Source organism: Neovison vison, chromosome 2 (assembly GCF_020171115.1).
Source record: "Neovison vison isolate M4711 chromosome 2, ASM_NN_V1, whole genome shotgun sequence".
Taxonomy (NCBI): Eukaryota; Metazoa; Chordata; class Mammalia; order Carnivora; family Mustelidae; genus Neogale; species Neogale vison.
The window spans coordinates 221,373,265-221,390,029 of NC_058092.1; the positions used below are offsets into that span (position 1 = coordinate 221,373,265).

General features: G+C 50.6%; 1 protein-coding gene across 1 annotated transcript in view; it reads left to right on the forward strand.

Annotated features, from left to right (window-relative positions):
• The window catches only part of RBM20 (RNA binding motif protein 20), an 81,098-nt gene that overhangs the window by 55,873 nt on the left and 8,460 nt on the right, over positions 1 to 16,765 (forward strand). The window contains exons 10-13 of the mRNA XM_044236845.1: positions 1,685 to 2,351; positions 8,909 to 9,013; positions 10,126 to 10,786; positions 12,344 to 12,478. Coding sequence (XP_044092780.1) covers positions 1,685 to 2,351; positions 8,909 to 9,013; positions 10,126 to 10,786; positions 12,344 to 12,478 — 1,568 coding nt within the window. The remainder of the gene's footprint in view (positions 1 to 1,684; positions 2,352 to 8,908; positions 9,014 to 10,125; positions 10,787 to 12,343; positions 12,479 to 16,765) is intronic.

Below are 16,765 nucleotides of genomic sequence, written 5' to 3' on the forward strand. Positions count from 1 at the left end.
TCATAGGGGTTATTCAGTCACGCTGTGTCCTGCCCTTGCCCCTGCCCATCAGCCTTTTTTCGGACCTTCTTTTCCACGTGCCTGATGGAAGGCATCAGTGCTGCTCAGGGTAAGCCTCAGGAAAATGCAAAATGGTAGGCTTCCTCTCATCAGCTTGTCCTTTATTGGGGGGGAATATATAGAGGAGGGGTTCTGTTGATATTTGGCCCTTCAGGGCAAACAGTTTGCTAAAACAGTCTGAAAGTAGGTGTGTGTGTGTGTGTGTGTTCCTTTTATGGCCACCTGTTGATTTTTCATGGGGTGAATGTAGATGTAGGAAGAGGAACGTACGGGAACCAACCCCCCCGCCCACCCAAAAAAAGTAGGGACTTGACCAGTCACTTCCTCTGAAGATGGAACGCATTCAGTTTTCAAACTATTTCTTCCGACTGAAATTGTGACCATACCAGGAGGGGCTACAAGTTTCCCACTGTTGCAGCCCCACAAAGACCCCGTCCCTATGGAGAGAGAGTAGAGCACAATCTGTGGTTCTTACCCACTGCTGCCACAGGTAAGCACTCTGACGTCACTGCAGAGGGCAGAGTCCAGGCTGATTCCCCGCTGGTGGTCAAGGCAGCCTGGTCCCAGTGAGCCACGTATGGGTGTCCCCTGGTCAGTCAGGGCTGCATGGGTTTCCTGTATTTGGGAACCAAATGAAAATCACCTGTTCTTTTACAATAAAGGGTATATATACGATTAAGTAGATCTTCTTAATAATCAAACAACCTTCAGAAAGAGAGAGAGGGAAAGAGAGAGTGTGTGTACATATGTTTGTATATCTTTCTATGTAGCTGCTTGGATTTGGGATTTCCATTTATTTGGGATTTTTTTTTTAATGGTTGTTTGAGTTTTTTAAAAAGATACATATAAAGCCATCCCCTGCGGCTTGCTGCTCGGTGGTAACTGTTGGGAGGAACTAGGAGGTCTTGCTCTGAATCTTGGGCAGATTGAGGTCCTTTTCTGGGATTCAGTTTCTTCACCTGAAACAAGAGCAGGTCGGAGCTCTAAGGTTCCGAACCTCCAACCCTAACATGCCTTCCTCGTTCTTTGGTTTAGGATCTCTGAGCCTGGCCTCCTCACTCTTGTCCCCCCCCCCCCAGTAATTAGCATCCTTCTACCATGCCTAGGATCTGAACAACCTGAGATGAGAAGTAAACAAGACAAATGGTGGCCAAGAGGCTGCCATTACAGTAGAGACCAGGTGGGTCGTGGCTTTGGTCTTGTAGTCAAGAGGCTGGAGCATTGAACCCCAGGGTCAGGCAGCCTTGCCCACCAGGCCGGACCGGGGCAACCTCCCCACACCCCAGGAGGAGCGTTGCCCACCCCCTGAGCCTAGCTTCCTTCCAAGAGGAACAAAGATGGAGTGGGGTCAAACCAGTCCAATTATTTATGCCATTCCCGGAGCAGAATGAGTAGAGGGACAGAGATGGCCAGGACTGTCCTTAGGGAAAATCATCCTCCTAAAAGCCCAGACGAGGAAGAGCTTCCTCCTGTAGCACTCTGTGTCTTCTGTGCAGCTGTGGTGAAGAGCATATGGCCACACGGGGTTGTGTGTGCGGCGTGTCCGTGCGAGGAACTGGGCGTGTCTGTGTATGGGGGCCGGGGAGGTGCAGATTCTAAAACCCACTCCTTTGCTCCCTAACAGATATGGCCCAGAAAGGCCACGGTCTCGCAGTCCTGTGAGCCGGTCACTGTCCCCGAGGTCCCAGAGCTTCACCTCCTGCAGCTCTTCCCACAGCCCCCTGGGCCCCACCCGGGCCGACTGGGGCAGCAGCCGGGACTCGTGGGAGCACTCGCCCTATGCCAGGAGGGAGGAAGAGCGAGACCCGGGCCCCTGGAGGGAGAACGGGGAGGACAAGAGGGACAGGGCAGACATGTGGACGCACGATCGCAAACACTACCCCTGGCAACTGGACAAAGCCGAGCTAGAGGAGCGGCTCGAAGGAGGGAGGGGCCACCGAGAAAAGCACCTGAGGCCGGGGTCCCCCAGCCTGCTGCACTCTGCCTCGGGCTACAAAAGCCGAGAAGAGGGCTACTACCGGAAGGAGCCCAAGGCAAAGTCGGACAAGTACATAAAGCAGCAGCAGCAGGATGCTCCCGGGAGGTCCAGGAGGAGGGAGGAAGCCAGACTGCGGGAGAGCAGACACCCCCACCCCGAGGACTCAGGCAAGGAAGACGGGCTGGAGCCGAAGGTCACTGGCGCCCCTGAGAGCACCAGGTCGAAGCCGAGTGAGAAGAACAGAACCAAGAGACCCGACAGAGACCCACAAGGAGCTGGTGAGAGAAGAGAAAGCAGGATGGCGGGGAATGAGGTAATGACGCTCTCTCTCCCCCAGGTAAGGAGAGGCAGGTTCCCGGGCAGGGCAGTGGTAACATAATGATGGTGCACTTTTATCGAATGAAGCACTTACCAAAGGTTGACTCTGTGCCAGGCACTGAACCCAGCACCTTATCTCAATCAAGGTATTTAATCTTCCCAGCCGCCACGGTGAGGTAATATGGGTAATAATAGGATTATGGCTATGGATGAGGGAACTGAGGCACAGAGAGCCCAAGTTAGTTGGCCACACGGTCTGCAAACAGCAGAGCACCGGGGCTCCAAATCCCTCTGCACGCTGCTGCCGTGGATGGAATTTAGGCAGTGATGGGTCGTAGAGGCCTTCTGTGGTCCTGTGTGTGTCCAGGCTGGAGGGGTCCCGCGGTGTTTGTACCACCGCACTCCGCCCAGGGAGGTGAGATCTTTGGTCTGCTCCATCCTTTCTCCTGCCCAAAGCATCCGCTCACCTTGGGGTTTGATGAGAGGTGGTAAAGAGACGCAGCCACCCCCCACGAACTCACCCTGGGTGCCCTGAGCTTGGTGTGCTGCTCTGGTCCAGAGCTTTATTTCCACTGTAATAAAAATGCTCGGCCGTTGGCTGGCCCCTTTCATCCACGCGTCTGAAAGGGCTTGTAACATAGTGCCTAGCTGTAGTTCACACGGCGTGTTGTGAGGACTCACGGTACAAAATTCACCCTCTCACTGGGCTTACGCTCCCTTCTTGCCCAAACCACGTACGTTTAGGTAGGAGCCGGATAGAGGAGGTTGGGGAGCAGGGTGCGTCTGCATAAAGAACCCAGCTTTAAAAATCCTACATGCGTATTTCCTAGCCCAACCCAGGACTTAGTGACAGGGACAAAGTTGCAATAAGAGCCCAGTTCTCGACTCCAGGGACACTGAAGAGTCACGTGTTTGTCCAATACTGCCTTTACTTCTCCATGCACTTGGCCACTTGGCTAGGCAACGTGCTAGGCGCAGGGCGTCCAGAGGTGAATGGGGCAGGGTCCATGCTGTGGCGAACACCAAGGTCTCATGGTGGAAGGAGAGCTACAAAGATGATTGACATTCAGTGGGGCCCCTGCCAGAGCAGAGCAGCGGATGAGCTGCTCCGGAGGCGTTCCCTCCGCGCAGGGACAGGGAAAGCTGCACAGAGGTGATGTGTGAGCCGGGCATGGGGCAAAAAGCAATGTGGGAAGCAGTGAGGGCAAAAGCAAGAAAGGAAGACTGTTTCCAAGAACCTACAAATACTTGGTGTGGTTGCATCTTTAGGGTGTCTTAAAGAATAATGTCGTTAAGAAGTAAAGTCATGCTCTTGTGCAAACGTTAAATGAATACTTGTCAAAGATGGTTTTTTAACTCATGAATTAATGAGGGTGCCGGCAAGATGTAAATGCTGGTCTAGAGGAGAATCCAGAAAGCTGGCAACATGGAGAGGTGCTCGGGAACACAGAAGTGAATTTGCTAACGCATCGAAAACTGGCCTCTTCCATGGGCATGGGAAGCCAGTGGCATCTCTGCCAGAGAAAATTCCTTTGCATCTCTATGAACCAGAATTGTTTGCCACTCTCAGTATTCTGCAATTTACAGGGCTGTAAGACTTCAGCTCATGATAACAAAAGGGGAAGACTTCTGTGGGACCAGACCTCCTGGAGGGAGTCTGCTAGACAACAAACTGCCCAGCGTTCCATGGAAAGAACACCCTGTTGTCTTTTTTGCCCAGGTCCAAGTCTGCCACAGTTTTTTCTGACTGGCGTAGCAGAGAGAGCTCAGGAGATGAGATTAGGGACCTGGGTGGAAGGCCCTCGTGTGCCTCCCTGGGAATTTGAATTGAATCTTAAGGATCTCTGAACCTGAGTTATTTTTTTTTTTTTAAGATTTTGTTTATTTGATAGAGAGATATAGAGCACAAGTAGGCAGAGCAGCAGGTAGAGGGAAAGGGAGAAGCAGGCTCTCTACTGAGCAGGGAGCCTGATGCAGAACTCGATCCCAGGACTCTGGGATCATGACCTGAGCTGAAGGCAGATGCTTAATCAAATGAGCCACCCAAGCACCCCAGAGGATGTTTTTAAGAAGCGTGTCTATGCTTGGAGGGATCAAAGGAGCTCATGATGGGTCAGTGCCTTAGGAAGAGGCTCAGACTGAAAGAAAGCAACAACCCCTTGGGCAGGAGTTTCAGCCTAGACCTCAGCCACACGCCAGCAGCCTAGAAACCCGTGTCCCCATGGCAAAGGGGTGGAGCTGCCCCCTCCCAGTGCACCCCCACTTCTGCCGCCCTTCTTTAGTGAGCTGGCTGCTCCCACTGTTTGACTTACCTGCTTTCATCGGTTGACCCTTTTCAGGTGACACATACTGTGGGTCGTGCCCCGAGCCCTAATGCAAAAACAGATGCCCAGAAAAACCCATGGATTTCCCCAAGTTCTGTCTCTCTGGCTGGTTCTGCCTCTAACAGCCTCAGAGTGGGGTCAGTAGGGACTTGCTGGGGTCCCCAATGGATTGTGTCAGTGGGTTCAGAGCCAAGAAGTCCAACACCAGTTGGAGGAATATCAGCAGAACCAAGTCTTCCTCACTGACCTCAAACTGTATATTACAGGGCACCTGGGTGGCTCAGTGTGTTAAGCCGCTGCCTTCGGCTCAGGTCATGATCTCAGAGTCCTGGGATCAAGTCCCGCATCGGGCTCTCTGCTCAGCAGGGAGCATGCTTCCCTCTCTCTCTCTCTGCCTGCCTCTCTACCTACTTGTGATTTTTCTCTGTCAAATAAATAAATAAAATCTTTAAAAAAAAAAACAAACTGTATATTACAATCTTGAAAACAACCCCAGCCCCACAGGGCTACCCCAGGAATTAGATGATGGCAATGACTAAGCTTGGAGCTGGAAGGCAACAGGCCTGAGGACAGTGTCCTTGCCTTTCTCCTGATATACTGGGCACCTCCCACCACAAGGGCCTTTACATGTGTTCACCTGCCTTGGCACCCCGCCCCCCCCTGAAGTCCACGAGACTCCCTCCTCCCCTCCTTTGTGTTTACTTGTTGCCACACTCTCTCCAAATGTATTTCTGGCCAGGAAAACCACTACGTAAAACCACAATGTCCCAGCTTGCTTCCCCTCCTTCCCTGCATACTTTTCCTAGGTCCAACCTATCCCCTGATGTCTGTCTTTATTTAGTGTCTATCTCTTCCTCCCCCCAGATGTAACCTCCAGAGGGCAGGAATTTTTGTCTGCAGTGCTCACTGCTATGTCCCCAGACCCTCAGATGAGGCCTTGACTCAGAACAGGTATTCAGTAAGTATTTGCTGAAGGAAGGAAGGAATGACTGAACCCGGACCCTGGAGATAGGCCTGGCTTCTGAGAACCAGGTCACACCCTGTTCTTCTTTGCCTCAGTTTTCTCAATTGTGAAATGAGTATGATCATGAGGCAGTCGTAGGACTTAATGAGCTTGTGCTCATTTGAAACTTCCAAGATCGCCGGAGAAAGTTCCTGTGCTGGAGAGGCCAGTGTGTGTGCTGCTTGGTGTTGGGGCCAGGTCCACCTGTGGGACCCAACCTTGACCACAGACCACAGAAAGGATGAAAGAAATCAAGTCACTGAGTACAATGAACACAGGAAAGAAGGGCAGTCAAGGGTTACAGACCCAGATGCTTGGAGAAGGGAAGCCAGGCAGGGGATATGGACCAAGTAATAGGCGTGAAGCCAACATGGAGACAAAGGGCTGTGGCAGACCAGGGAGGAGGGACCTTTCTGTTGGGGGCAGTTAGCCACTGCTCAGCTCCATTTTATGGCCGCCATTCAGGACTGCATGTCCTGTGCTGTTAGATCCCCATTTTTGGAGGAGCAGCACCAAAGTCCAGATATCTGTGAAATTTCCCACATTTTAGAAACTGTATAGGCCAAAACATGTCTGTGAACTTGGTGGAGCCCAGGGGTCCCTAGAATGCAGCCCCCAGTATAAACAGTCGGGACGGAAACAGTAGGACGGAAAAATAGAAGAACTATTCATTCTGAGTTCAGAGCCTACACAGAGACTCAAGCATGTGAGGCAAGTGTGACCCTAATTAACTATTCTGCCCCCTCCTTTAAGCCTTCAGGTCTCCTCTTTTTTATAGACTCATGTCCACAGAGCGCCTAGCACTGGGGCTGCAGTTCTGAGTGAAAGCTGAAATGACCCCGATCTCATAGAGCTCAGGTCCAGTGGAAAGACTACTCATCAATTCCTCGTATGAGTAGAGGAGCATGTGTGTTGAGTGCTAAGAAGGCAATGGAGGTATATGCGTGTGACAGATCAGAGGCCTACCTGGGTTAGGATATAACTGTTGAGATTTGAAGGAATGGTGGGTTTCACTGAGTGAAAAGGAAGGAGAGGGGCGCCTGGGTGGCTCAGTGCATTAAGACTCTGCCTTCAGCTCAGGTCATGATCTCAGGGTCCTGGGATTGAGCCCCGCATCAGGCTCTCTGCTTAGTGGGGAGCCTGCTCCCTCCTCCCCCTCTGCATGCCTCTCTACCTACTTGTGATCTCTCTCTCTCTGTGTCAAATAAATAAATAAAATCTTAAAAAAAAAAAAAGAAAAAAGAAAAGGAAGGAAAGCAGAACAACATGTGCAAAGGCCCTGTGGCTGGAGGCCAGTGTGTTGGATCAGAGATAGCCAGGGTTAGAATGCCGGGAGGTATATCTGGTTTCTCAATGGTTCATATCATGCAAGGCCTTGTAGGCAGGTTATGGATTTGTCTTCATCCCAAGTGCAAGCGGAAACAAATGAAATATTTAAGCAAGAAGGTGCAGTGAGGTTATGATAGTTTTTGCATTGTTGAGTGATCATTCTTTATCACCTTGGGGAGAATAGACTTGGGGGGAGGCTACAGAGGAGAAAGGGGAGAACAGTAAAGAGGCGGCTTACCGGTAGCTCTATCCCTGTGGCGGTGGATCTCTGCTTGCAATAGTTGGGACCTAATATCTTAGTCTGTGAGCTGGTGTGGGCAGCTGGGTGCATTGTTGCTTTTGTTGGTTTGCCTTAAGCTGCTACTCTCACATGATCCCAGGGCACAGGGTGCACTGAAGGCACTGCTGCATTTCCTTTGTCTGCAGGGAGGAAGCACCGGGATCCAACTGGCAGGTGCTTCCAGCCAGCCAGACTGTCCTGCCTCTCCCAGCTTGAACTGGGGCAGGGAGGTCTCATGTTGATGTAGGACTGTGGGGCAGGGAGGTCTCTATTGTATTAATGTAAGAGTGTGGTTGTAGGAATTGCTTGGGGAGGGTGAGAATTACTTACTTGGACTACTGTTGATAGCTTATTCAGGGAGATAAAGAGATCTCCTGCTGGTAGACGCTGTGGGTTCTGATAGCTAAAAAGACATTTTGGAGCTGCTTTGCACTTAGGTTAGCTTAGAAGACTGGAGCAGAGCATACAGTGGACTCTTTTGCTCCAAATGCCACAAAGAGCAAGGACAGAAGGATTTCAACTCTCTTCCCCCGTCTGACCATAACTGGTTAAACCAGTCAACCTTGAGCTCCTGCCCCAGCTGGCTCCTTGTCAACTCCAGAGAGGTGTGTCTGCTCAGAAGAAATCAGAAACGAGTCATTACTTAGAACCTCAGCCAAAATTGTCAAGAAAAGACAACATACCCTCGAGAAAGTCCAGGGAGAGTCACTGATCTGGGGGCCAAAGTTGAAGTCAAGGGAGAATATTCTCCAAAAACTTCTAAAATGAGGATTGGCAAACTTTTCCTACAAAACACCAGACCATAAATTATTTAAGGCTATGTGGGCCAAGAAGCCAAAGTGAGGGTACTATGTGGGCACTGATGTAATCGTTTAAAATGCAACTATTTAAAACTTGGAAGCCTTGTTAATTCACAGATTATATTAAAAGAGGCACTGGTTCGGATTGGCTTGAGGATGAGAGTTGGCTGACCCCTGTTCTCAAGGATGATCAGAGACCTTAATTCCCAAACCAAACGCCTGCTTTCAGTTGTTCGGTTTCTCAGACAGGAGCACTAACTCTCATGAGGGACTGACTCTGAGGGAGAGAATAGAAGGAAGGAAGAAGGGAGGGGGTCGCTAATTGGGGCTATAGCTCTAGGTCAGAGAGAGGACAGAAAAAAGGTTGAGGGGGACACTGGCTGGCTGACAACCCCCTTCCTACTCGTAAGTGGCCTGCATGTGATTTTTATGGCCAAAACCGATCTTTTGAGGGGGAGATGTTTTCCCTTGATCCCTTTACTCACCCTCCCTGCCTGTAGGTTTCACAACTGTGAAAACACCCAGTTTGCCAGAGATTTCTGCTGCACTACAGACGTCAGTCCAACCCTTGAGACATTTTGGTGCCTCCACTTGTCTGTGTGACTTGAGCAAGTTACTTAACCTCTCTGATCCTTCATTTCCTCATCTGTAAAAGGCAAGGCACCTGCCTCCAAGGGGTTTGGTGAGGATGAAGGACAAGGTGCCTCTGAGACACCTTGGGTGACCATTATCTGCACTGTTTTCTCTCTCGGTGCTCCCTCTCTCCTCTGCCACTGCTCACCGTTGATTTGGTTTGTTATGTTCTTCTTTGGTAAGGCTGGAAAAGACGAGCAGGAGGGCATGGAAGAAAGCACCTCATCACCAGCCAGGCAGGAGAAAGAAGCGGAGTCCTCAGATGCAGAAGACCCAAGGACAAAGAAGGTAAAGGTGGTCCCAGGTGCTAGCAGGACAGCCCCATCTGCATGATGGCCCGTGGGCCCTGCGTCGCAGGCGTCCTGGTCCTGCCCTGGGATGCCCCACTTGCTACATGGGCTGCGGCCAAAACCCCACCTGGGATTCCATGAATGAAGCCAGCACTTCTTGGAAGAATGGTTTTGCCTGAGATCTCTGCAGATCTTCATTAAGATCTTTACTACTTGCCTGGGCTCTGCCTCAGTCTCCAGCAACTTGGCTGTACTCGTAAGAGGAAAACATGAGCCCAAAAAAGACTCAGGCTTCAGAGCCAGACTCCCAAAATAGGTCCCTTGGGAGGGGCTGGGGGAAGAGGGTAGCTTCGGATGCTCAAGCTAGGGCCCTGACCTCAGCCTGCCCAGACCCTGGGATTAACAAAACATCTACTGTGCTTGTAAAGATTATTTTACTTAATTAAAGTAAAAAAAAAAAAAATCCAGTTACAGTGCCGTGGCTGCCTCAGCAAAAAGAAGGGTGTTTGGAACATAGCCAGCTTTATGCCTTTCTGGTCAGGAGAGGTGGAGAGATGAGTGTCGCTGGCTGGTGAGGAAGCTGATTGAAATCTGGCTGCTGGGGACAGGACAGAGTTGCCGGAGGGGCCAAGCCCGAGGCGGGGCTATGGAAGTTGCACCCTTGTGGGAAAGGGAGCTTGGGGCAGTTTTGAAGGGGACTTTGCTACAGTTCCGTTTCGTGGTGCCCTTCCTGCAAGCAAATAGCCCCAGCCCGTTGATTTATTTTGAGTTTATAACTTTATCAGTCATTCATTCAAAAACTGTTTCTTGAGCACCTATTCTTACACCAGGGTTTGAAATTCTCTGTGCCATTTTAAACATGGCAGACTCAGCATTCAGAGCTGGTTCTAAAGGCTGTGTTTGAGCCTCATCCTAGGGAAGAATCAGTGATGTGGGGCTTGAGTGGTTCCCACCTCCTGATCGCCCAGTCGGTGTTCCCAGGCAGAAGTCGGAGTGCTCAGGATCTGCATGATTTGAGGGGCTCCGTGGTCGGGGTTTGCGCCCCTCTGGTTGAATGCCAGGACCTGCTTCTCTGTCACCCTGTGACCTTTCTTCTGCATGTTTGCTCAGGAGCAAGAGTGGGAGAGTGGAAGCGAGGCAGAAGGGGAGAGCTGGTATCCCACCAACATGGAGGAGCTGGTTACAGTGGACGAGGTTGGGGAGGAGGAAGATTTTATTATGGAACCGGACATCCCAGAACTGGAAGAAATTGTGCCCATTGACCCGAAGGACAAAATCTGCCCAGAAATATGTCCTTGCGTGACGACGACCTTAGACCTGGACGTAGTCAAGGATTTCACCCATGAGGGAGAGAAGCCTACAGGGAACGGGGCCACAGAAATCAGCCTCAAGACACCCGGAGACCTGCCTTCTGCTTCCACGAGCTGTCCCAGTGACATGGACGTAGAAATGCCTGGCCTAAATCTGGACGCTGAGCGGAAGCCAGCTGAACGTAAGACAGGCCTCTCACTGGAGGGTTCAGATTGCTACGAGAAGCAGGCAGAGGGAGGGGAGCGCTCCGATGTGCGTCTGGCCCCTCCACTCCAGCAAATGTCTTCACCGAAGCCAGCAGAAGAGGGGGCCCGGCAGCCTAGCCCACCTCTCGATGACTGCAAGGCCAAGGGGACCCCCGAAGATGGGGCTCGTGAAGGCAGCCCCCTGCAGGGGAAAGCCAGCCCTCGCACCGACCCTGACCTCCAAAGCCAGGCTTGCCAAGGAGTGTCGACCCAGGGTAACTACCCCCCTTTTCTCCTGTGTGGTTGGGTTGATGGGACCACTGCTCACCTAGGGAGGCATGTGGGCATGTGCAGGCTGGAACAAACACGAGCGTTCAAGCCGGTGCAGAAAGCCAGCTTCCCGGGTCCTGCTTAAACGGTTAGTGCTTTTCGGCAAATGGTGTAAAGGGAATCAGACAGGAGGCCACACGTTTTCTGAGAAGCAGACTCAGACAGGATCGCCTTCTCTGAATTTACGGGAGCCCAGATGGACTCTGACAACTAAAATCAGCCAAAGTTTTGCCTTATCAGGCCAAGGGGCTCTGGTTCCTTGGATCGGCAGACAGCCTCTCAAGCCTGCCCAAGGGCGGACCACCCAGGCTGTCACTCCTGTGAGGCCCGGGTGAGGGGGCAGGAGTGTGCAAGGCTAGAAGGGAGCCCCGAGCGGGCAGAGGGCAGAACGAGGGGTCCTGGGGGGTGCAGCCCGTTCCCGCTGCTCCCACCGTAGACCCACTCATCTCTGCGGCCTGATGGGGGAAGGAGGCTTGTCCCAGGCTGTCCTCCGCCGCCGCTGCAGGTGACGTTGTGTGGGTGCCCGGCACTATGACATCATGAGAGACAGAGTTTAAAATAAGCTAAGCCGCGTCTTCTCTGCCAAGTGGAAACAAAGATCCAGCAAGGGCTACGGCGTGGGGGGCGGGGCGGGGAGGAGGAGCAGCCCTCGGTGTTCTGCGAGTGAAAATAACTAGGGCTTCATTTCACAGAAAGCCTGCAGCGTGCTGAAGGTGGAAGGAAGGGGGACCAGAGTCGGGGGCAGAAACTGTTGAGTAAAGGCTTAAAAAGAAACCTTCCCGGCCAGTGCCATGTGGCTGGCACGAGCCACGAGCTGTCGGGGAGTTGGAGGCTCGGGCTCTCCTCCGTGGCAGGCTGACCTGAGCTGTTTTTCACCTGCGAGTCTCCATGGAAACTGCTGGGAGCAGCTGCCTTGCTGTTGCCAGAGAAACCGGGAGGGAGGGCTGGGCTGTCTGCAGAAGGCAGGAATAAAGAAGGAGCGAGATGTTCACCTTGCCCTGATTGAACCCCTTTCTTTTGCCGTATAGGTCTCAACACGCACTGATGTTAATGGCTTATTAACATACCCAGTGTTTGGAGTTCATATTTAATGACACTGATCAACAGGCTTGGGGTGAATGTGTCCTTGCCTTTTGTGCCAGCCTCTGTGCCTAGAGACGTCAGCACAATGTTTGCCCTCCAGTAATCCTCCTGCCTGCAGAGAGGGAGTGATTTCTGAGGTGGAGGGCAAGGCGGGGATCATCCCAGCCAAAGGAGACATTGGCCCATCCCCCACGGACCCAAGGAGCAGAGTTGCCAAGGGTTCGTGTGTGTGGCATTCTTTTGGCAGTGGAACAAACTCTCAATTACAGCATTTTGGTTCTAATTAGCAGTCCTCGCCCTCGCTTCATGTTATTAAGCCGTGCAAGGGACCATTCCTGATCACACAGTACAAGAATAGGAGAGGGTGTTTGAAGTACATTGTGCTTCCTTAGTTCTCTGCCTTGGCCCATGTTTTGCAGAAAACCCCAAGTTCATGGAAATGAAATCTCTGGACGTGAGGTCACCAGAACACGCCGAAGTGGAGCTGAAACAGCCCCTCTCTTTGCCTTCCTGGGAACCAGAGGATGTGTTCAGTGAACTTAGCATTCCTCTAGGTAGGTGAAGTACGCAGTCCTTCCTGAACATTCAGATCCAGGAAACCATAGAGACACGGGAACATCTGAGAGCTCGAGAAAGCTTTTTTTGTCTTTTTGTTGTTGTGTTTAATGTCGGGTGTAATAACCATTCTGTGGATAGTGCATATCTTTAAAGTCTCTTGCAATTTCAGTCTCCCGATAGGAGACCAGATACCTTATGGGGTCAGGCCCTGAACAGTACTGCCCTGGGAACCGGAGCAAAAAGAGACTCGATTTCCCTGTTTGGGAATGCTTTATTCCTGACCACACAGCCTTTATTCAAGCAGAGGTCAGAGGCCCCGGTGGCCACCCAAAGTCCATAGAAGTGAACTTCTTCTGCTACTGGCTTCCCTACCCTCTTTGCCCTAGCCCTTTCCAAGACAATGCTACATTTTTTTTTTCGCTTTGAAAGACCAGCTCTGAGGCAATGATGTTGGTGAGACTGCACTTGGGGCAGACACTCTCTGTTTGATAGAGGAGCATTGAACAGAGAGAGACCTGGGCCCTGTTCCTTCCTGTTTCACTTACTGGATGACTGCAGGACCTCAGACAAGTCATACCCAGGAATGTATTTTGGGTTTTATTTTGTCCAGTCACGACAAGTCCTTTATTAACAAGTCAATAAAAAGAGAGAGATGTAAAAATACTTTTCTCGGAGGCCCTGGGAATGGAAGGTACTGACAGAACCCACCTGGCTAGAGAAGGCCACCCAGCCAGAGGCAGAATGGAGCTCGGGAGCCCAGAGCTGCGGGTGGTGGGAGGCACCGAGGAGGGAGTGGCTCGGGCCTTGCACAGGGAATGTGCAAGTGCAGAACCCTCACAGGGAATGATAGGTTGGGATTCCTGAGCCTTGGGTTTTTTTCACCTGTTATATGGAACTGAATCGGATCAATTCTGCAGTGGAATTTTCAATAGTGGAAGTGTTGCGGGGTGCGGGAAGGGAGCTTAATAGTAGAATCACTTGGACACATTTTTGAAGGGTCGAGTTAACTAGAAACTCAGGGTGGGGAGTGAAATTACTTCAATAGAGTGCCCTTGGAGCTTCTGATGCCACCACTAACTCAGTGACTCCCACTCCACTTCATCTTCGTGTCTTTGCCTTGACTTTGAGAGGTTGGAAAGCAATGAGACAGGGGAGCCGTAGCAGCCACTGGAGAGAGAGCTTAGGAAGGTATCATGTGGGAAAGCGTCCCAAGGAAGCACGAGAAGGACAGGTTATGTGAGAACTTATGACCACACGTCTGCTTCCTCAGGGAGGGGCTGGTCAAAATGGAGGCTCACATCTTCCATCAGGTTTCTCTTTTTCTTTTCATCTCCTTTGAAACATTTCTTACTGTTTCTGCCCTCCCAAAGTTCCTTTTTCATAGAGTACCTATTTTTACTGAGCAGCCCTTTCTAGATAGAGTGCCCCATGCGAGGCACTCTGGGCGGTGGGGAAGTGTAGCGCAGGTCTCTTGGCGTCCAAGAATGTGGAATCTGCACGACACACACAAGCGAAAATTAAGATTAAGTTCCGCCACCTTGTCATTTGTGTCTTTTTAAAAACTGTTTTTCATTCCAAAAAGTGTGATTATTATGACAAATGTAAAAACTAAGAGCCATGTAAAGTCAATGCTAAGTGTTGTATCTCTTCCCTGCAGGTTCTCCCCAGCTCCAGAGGTAGTCACAGTCAAACCCAAGGAGACTAGGTCACACCATACACAGAATGTTCTACAATGTGCTTTTTTAATTTAACAGTGAGACTCAGAGGCCTCTTCACCTCAGTACACAGACAATGCTTTCTTCTTAACCCCTGCAAATATTCCATCCTAAAAGATGTACCATAACTTACTTATCCATTTCTCTACTGGTAAACATTTAGGATGTTTTCAGTTTTTTCCCCGTGGCTAAAATGCTGTAATAGTTAAGCTTTTATGTTTATCATTTACCACGCAGGTATCATTTCTAGTGCTTACTTCATTCTTTAACTCACTCAAAACGCCTATGAGGTAGGTAATATTTTTATCCTTATCTTATAAGCTAGAAATCGGAGATGCAGGGTTACAAAGCTGATGACTAGCAAAGACTGGAGTCAGGATACAAATCCCAGTAGTTTGACTCATAGGATCGTGCTTCCTCTCTGCTCTGCTGCCCTCCAGACACCTGTCACCTTGGTGTGCGTGCCAGGGTTTCTGCAGGACAGCGTCCTAGGCTGGGAGCGGGGGATGAGGATTGTGGCGTTACGTATATTTCCATTTCACATTTTCATAATTGCTGCTAAATTGCACTCCAAAAAGATTATACCAGTTTTCAGTGCCAGAGCAAGACTTCTCATTCTCTGCTTCCTTACCAACATTGGACGTCATCAGTTTTGAATCTTTACCAACCTGTTAGGGAAATGGTATCTCATTCTGCTTTTTACAGACAGCGCTAATGAAGTATAATTGATACTAATGAAGTCGCATGTTTAAAGTGTACGGTTGATCAGTTTTGACGTATGTGTGCACCCGTGAGTCTACTCCCACAGTGACACAGTGAATGTATTCATCACCCCCTGAGTTTCCTGATGCTCCTTTGTAATTCCTCCCTCCCCACACCTCAGTCCCCAGGGAACCACTGATCTGCTTTCTGTCACTAAATATGAGTTTGAAACCAAAGGGAATCATACGGAATATACCGGTTTTGCCTGACTTCTTTCACTCAGCATAATTATTTTGAGCCCTTGATGGGCAGTTGGGTTGTTTCCAGCTTGGGGCTCTCACAGCTTGTACTTTTGTATTGCATGTGGTCTCTGATGAGCTTTGAGGCCCATTATCTTACTGATCTTAGGGGCTGGGGATATGGTACCATTTCCCACATTTGACAGAAGAAACAAGTGCAAATACTTAGCCAAGATCGCGTAGCAAGTCCAGTCAGAGCTCAGGATTCCTAATCTGAGACCACTCTGCCCTCCTGTTCCTCCAGTTCAGGAAGCACAATGTAGGAAAGGCAATTTTTGTGCAGCGGTAATGGGCACAGGCTGTGGAATCTGATTCCCTAGGTTTAAATCTCAGCTGGCTAAGGGACAAAAGCCTCCTTTTTAACCTCTTCTCCTTGATTTATTGACTTTCTTCGTCAATAATGGAGGGTAGTAATAGAACTCTACCACGTACAGTTGGTTTGAGGAGGAAATGAATACTTGTAAGGTCTTAGTGTCTTCTAGCAAGAGGGTTCTATGTTGTTACTACTCATTCATGAAGTAGTCATTGAGCCCTCCTCTTTCTTCTCACTGGGGCCACATGACCCTTATGCTCCAGAATCTATTAATCCTAAAGAGACTTCTAGGGAGGAAGGGAACAGCCTTCAGGCTTTGTCCCTCCGGAGAGCAGGGAGGTGAATGGGGAGTGCCAAGGATCCAGAGTAAAGGGAGGTGAAGTCCCAGTGCTCGGGGACTGGTGTGGACATGGGGTATGGGGAACAGAGAGAGGGCACAGCCCACAGGTTTCAGGCCAGTTCTGGGTGACCCCAGCCAGCCTGAGCCTGCCCAGGTCTGCGCTTCCAGAACCGAAGGGCATTGCCTGCAAAATGCAAGCTTCCCCTCCACCCAGTGCAGGCTTTGCTAGGATGGATGGACTTATAATCATCCGGCCCAGGAGCTATTATTAGAAAGCAAATACAGCTTTAATTGTCATGCTTAATAGAGTCTGAAAAATGGGAGGACTGAGTGGCTCCAGACGAGTTGGGGCAGTGACAGTTTTTGTGACACTATAGCTTCGCTTGTGGCCCTCACATTCCAGAGGCTTCCTGAGGTGGTGTTGGTGTGTGCGCCCATGGCAACTCCCAGTTGCTGGGTGGGGGAGGGGGTTGCCAGGCATGTGGGGATCTTCCTCAGACTTCTCCCTCCTCAGTGCTTTTAACCACCTGGTACCGCCTGACAGCCGCTGGGCGCGGGCAGGGGCAGGGAAGCGTCGCTGCCCACCTTCAGAGCCAGGGTTCTCCAGGGTTGGTTCTTATCCAGGGCAGACCTGGTTAGAGAGCAAGAAGGCCTCTGTGGAGAAATGTTTAACATGCGGCAGGAAACGAATATTTTTTGAGCACCAGACAAAATGATAGGTGCTTCCCGTAACATCCTTTGTGGTGGTATTATTTCTATTTGACAGATGAGGAAGCTCAACACAGAGAGTTGAAATAATGTGCCCGAGGTCACCCAGTATAAGTAAAAGAGCTAGATCTTTCAGACTCTACGTTCCATTTTCTCTCCACTCTACCGTCACTTCCAAGCCTTCTTTTCTTTTTGGCAGTGGAAAC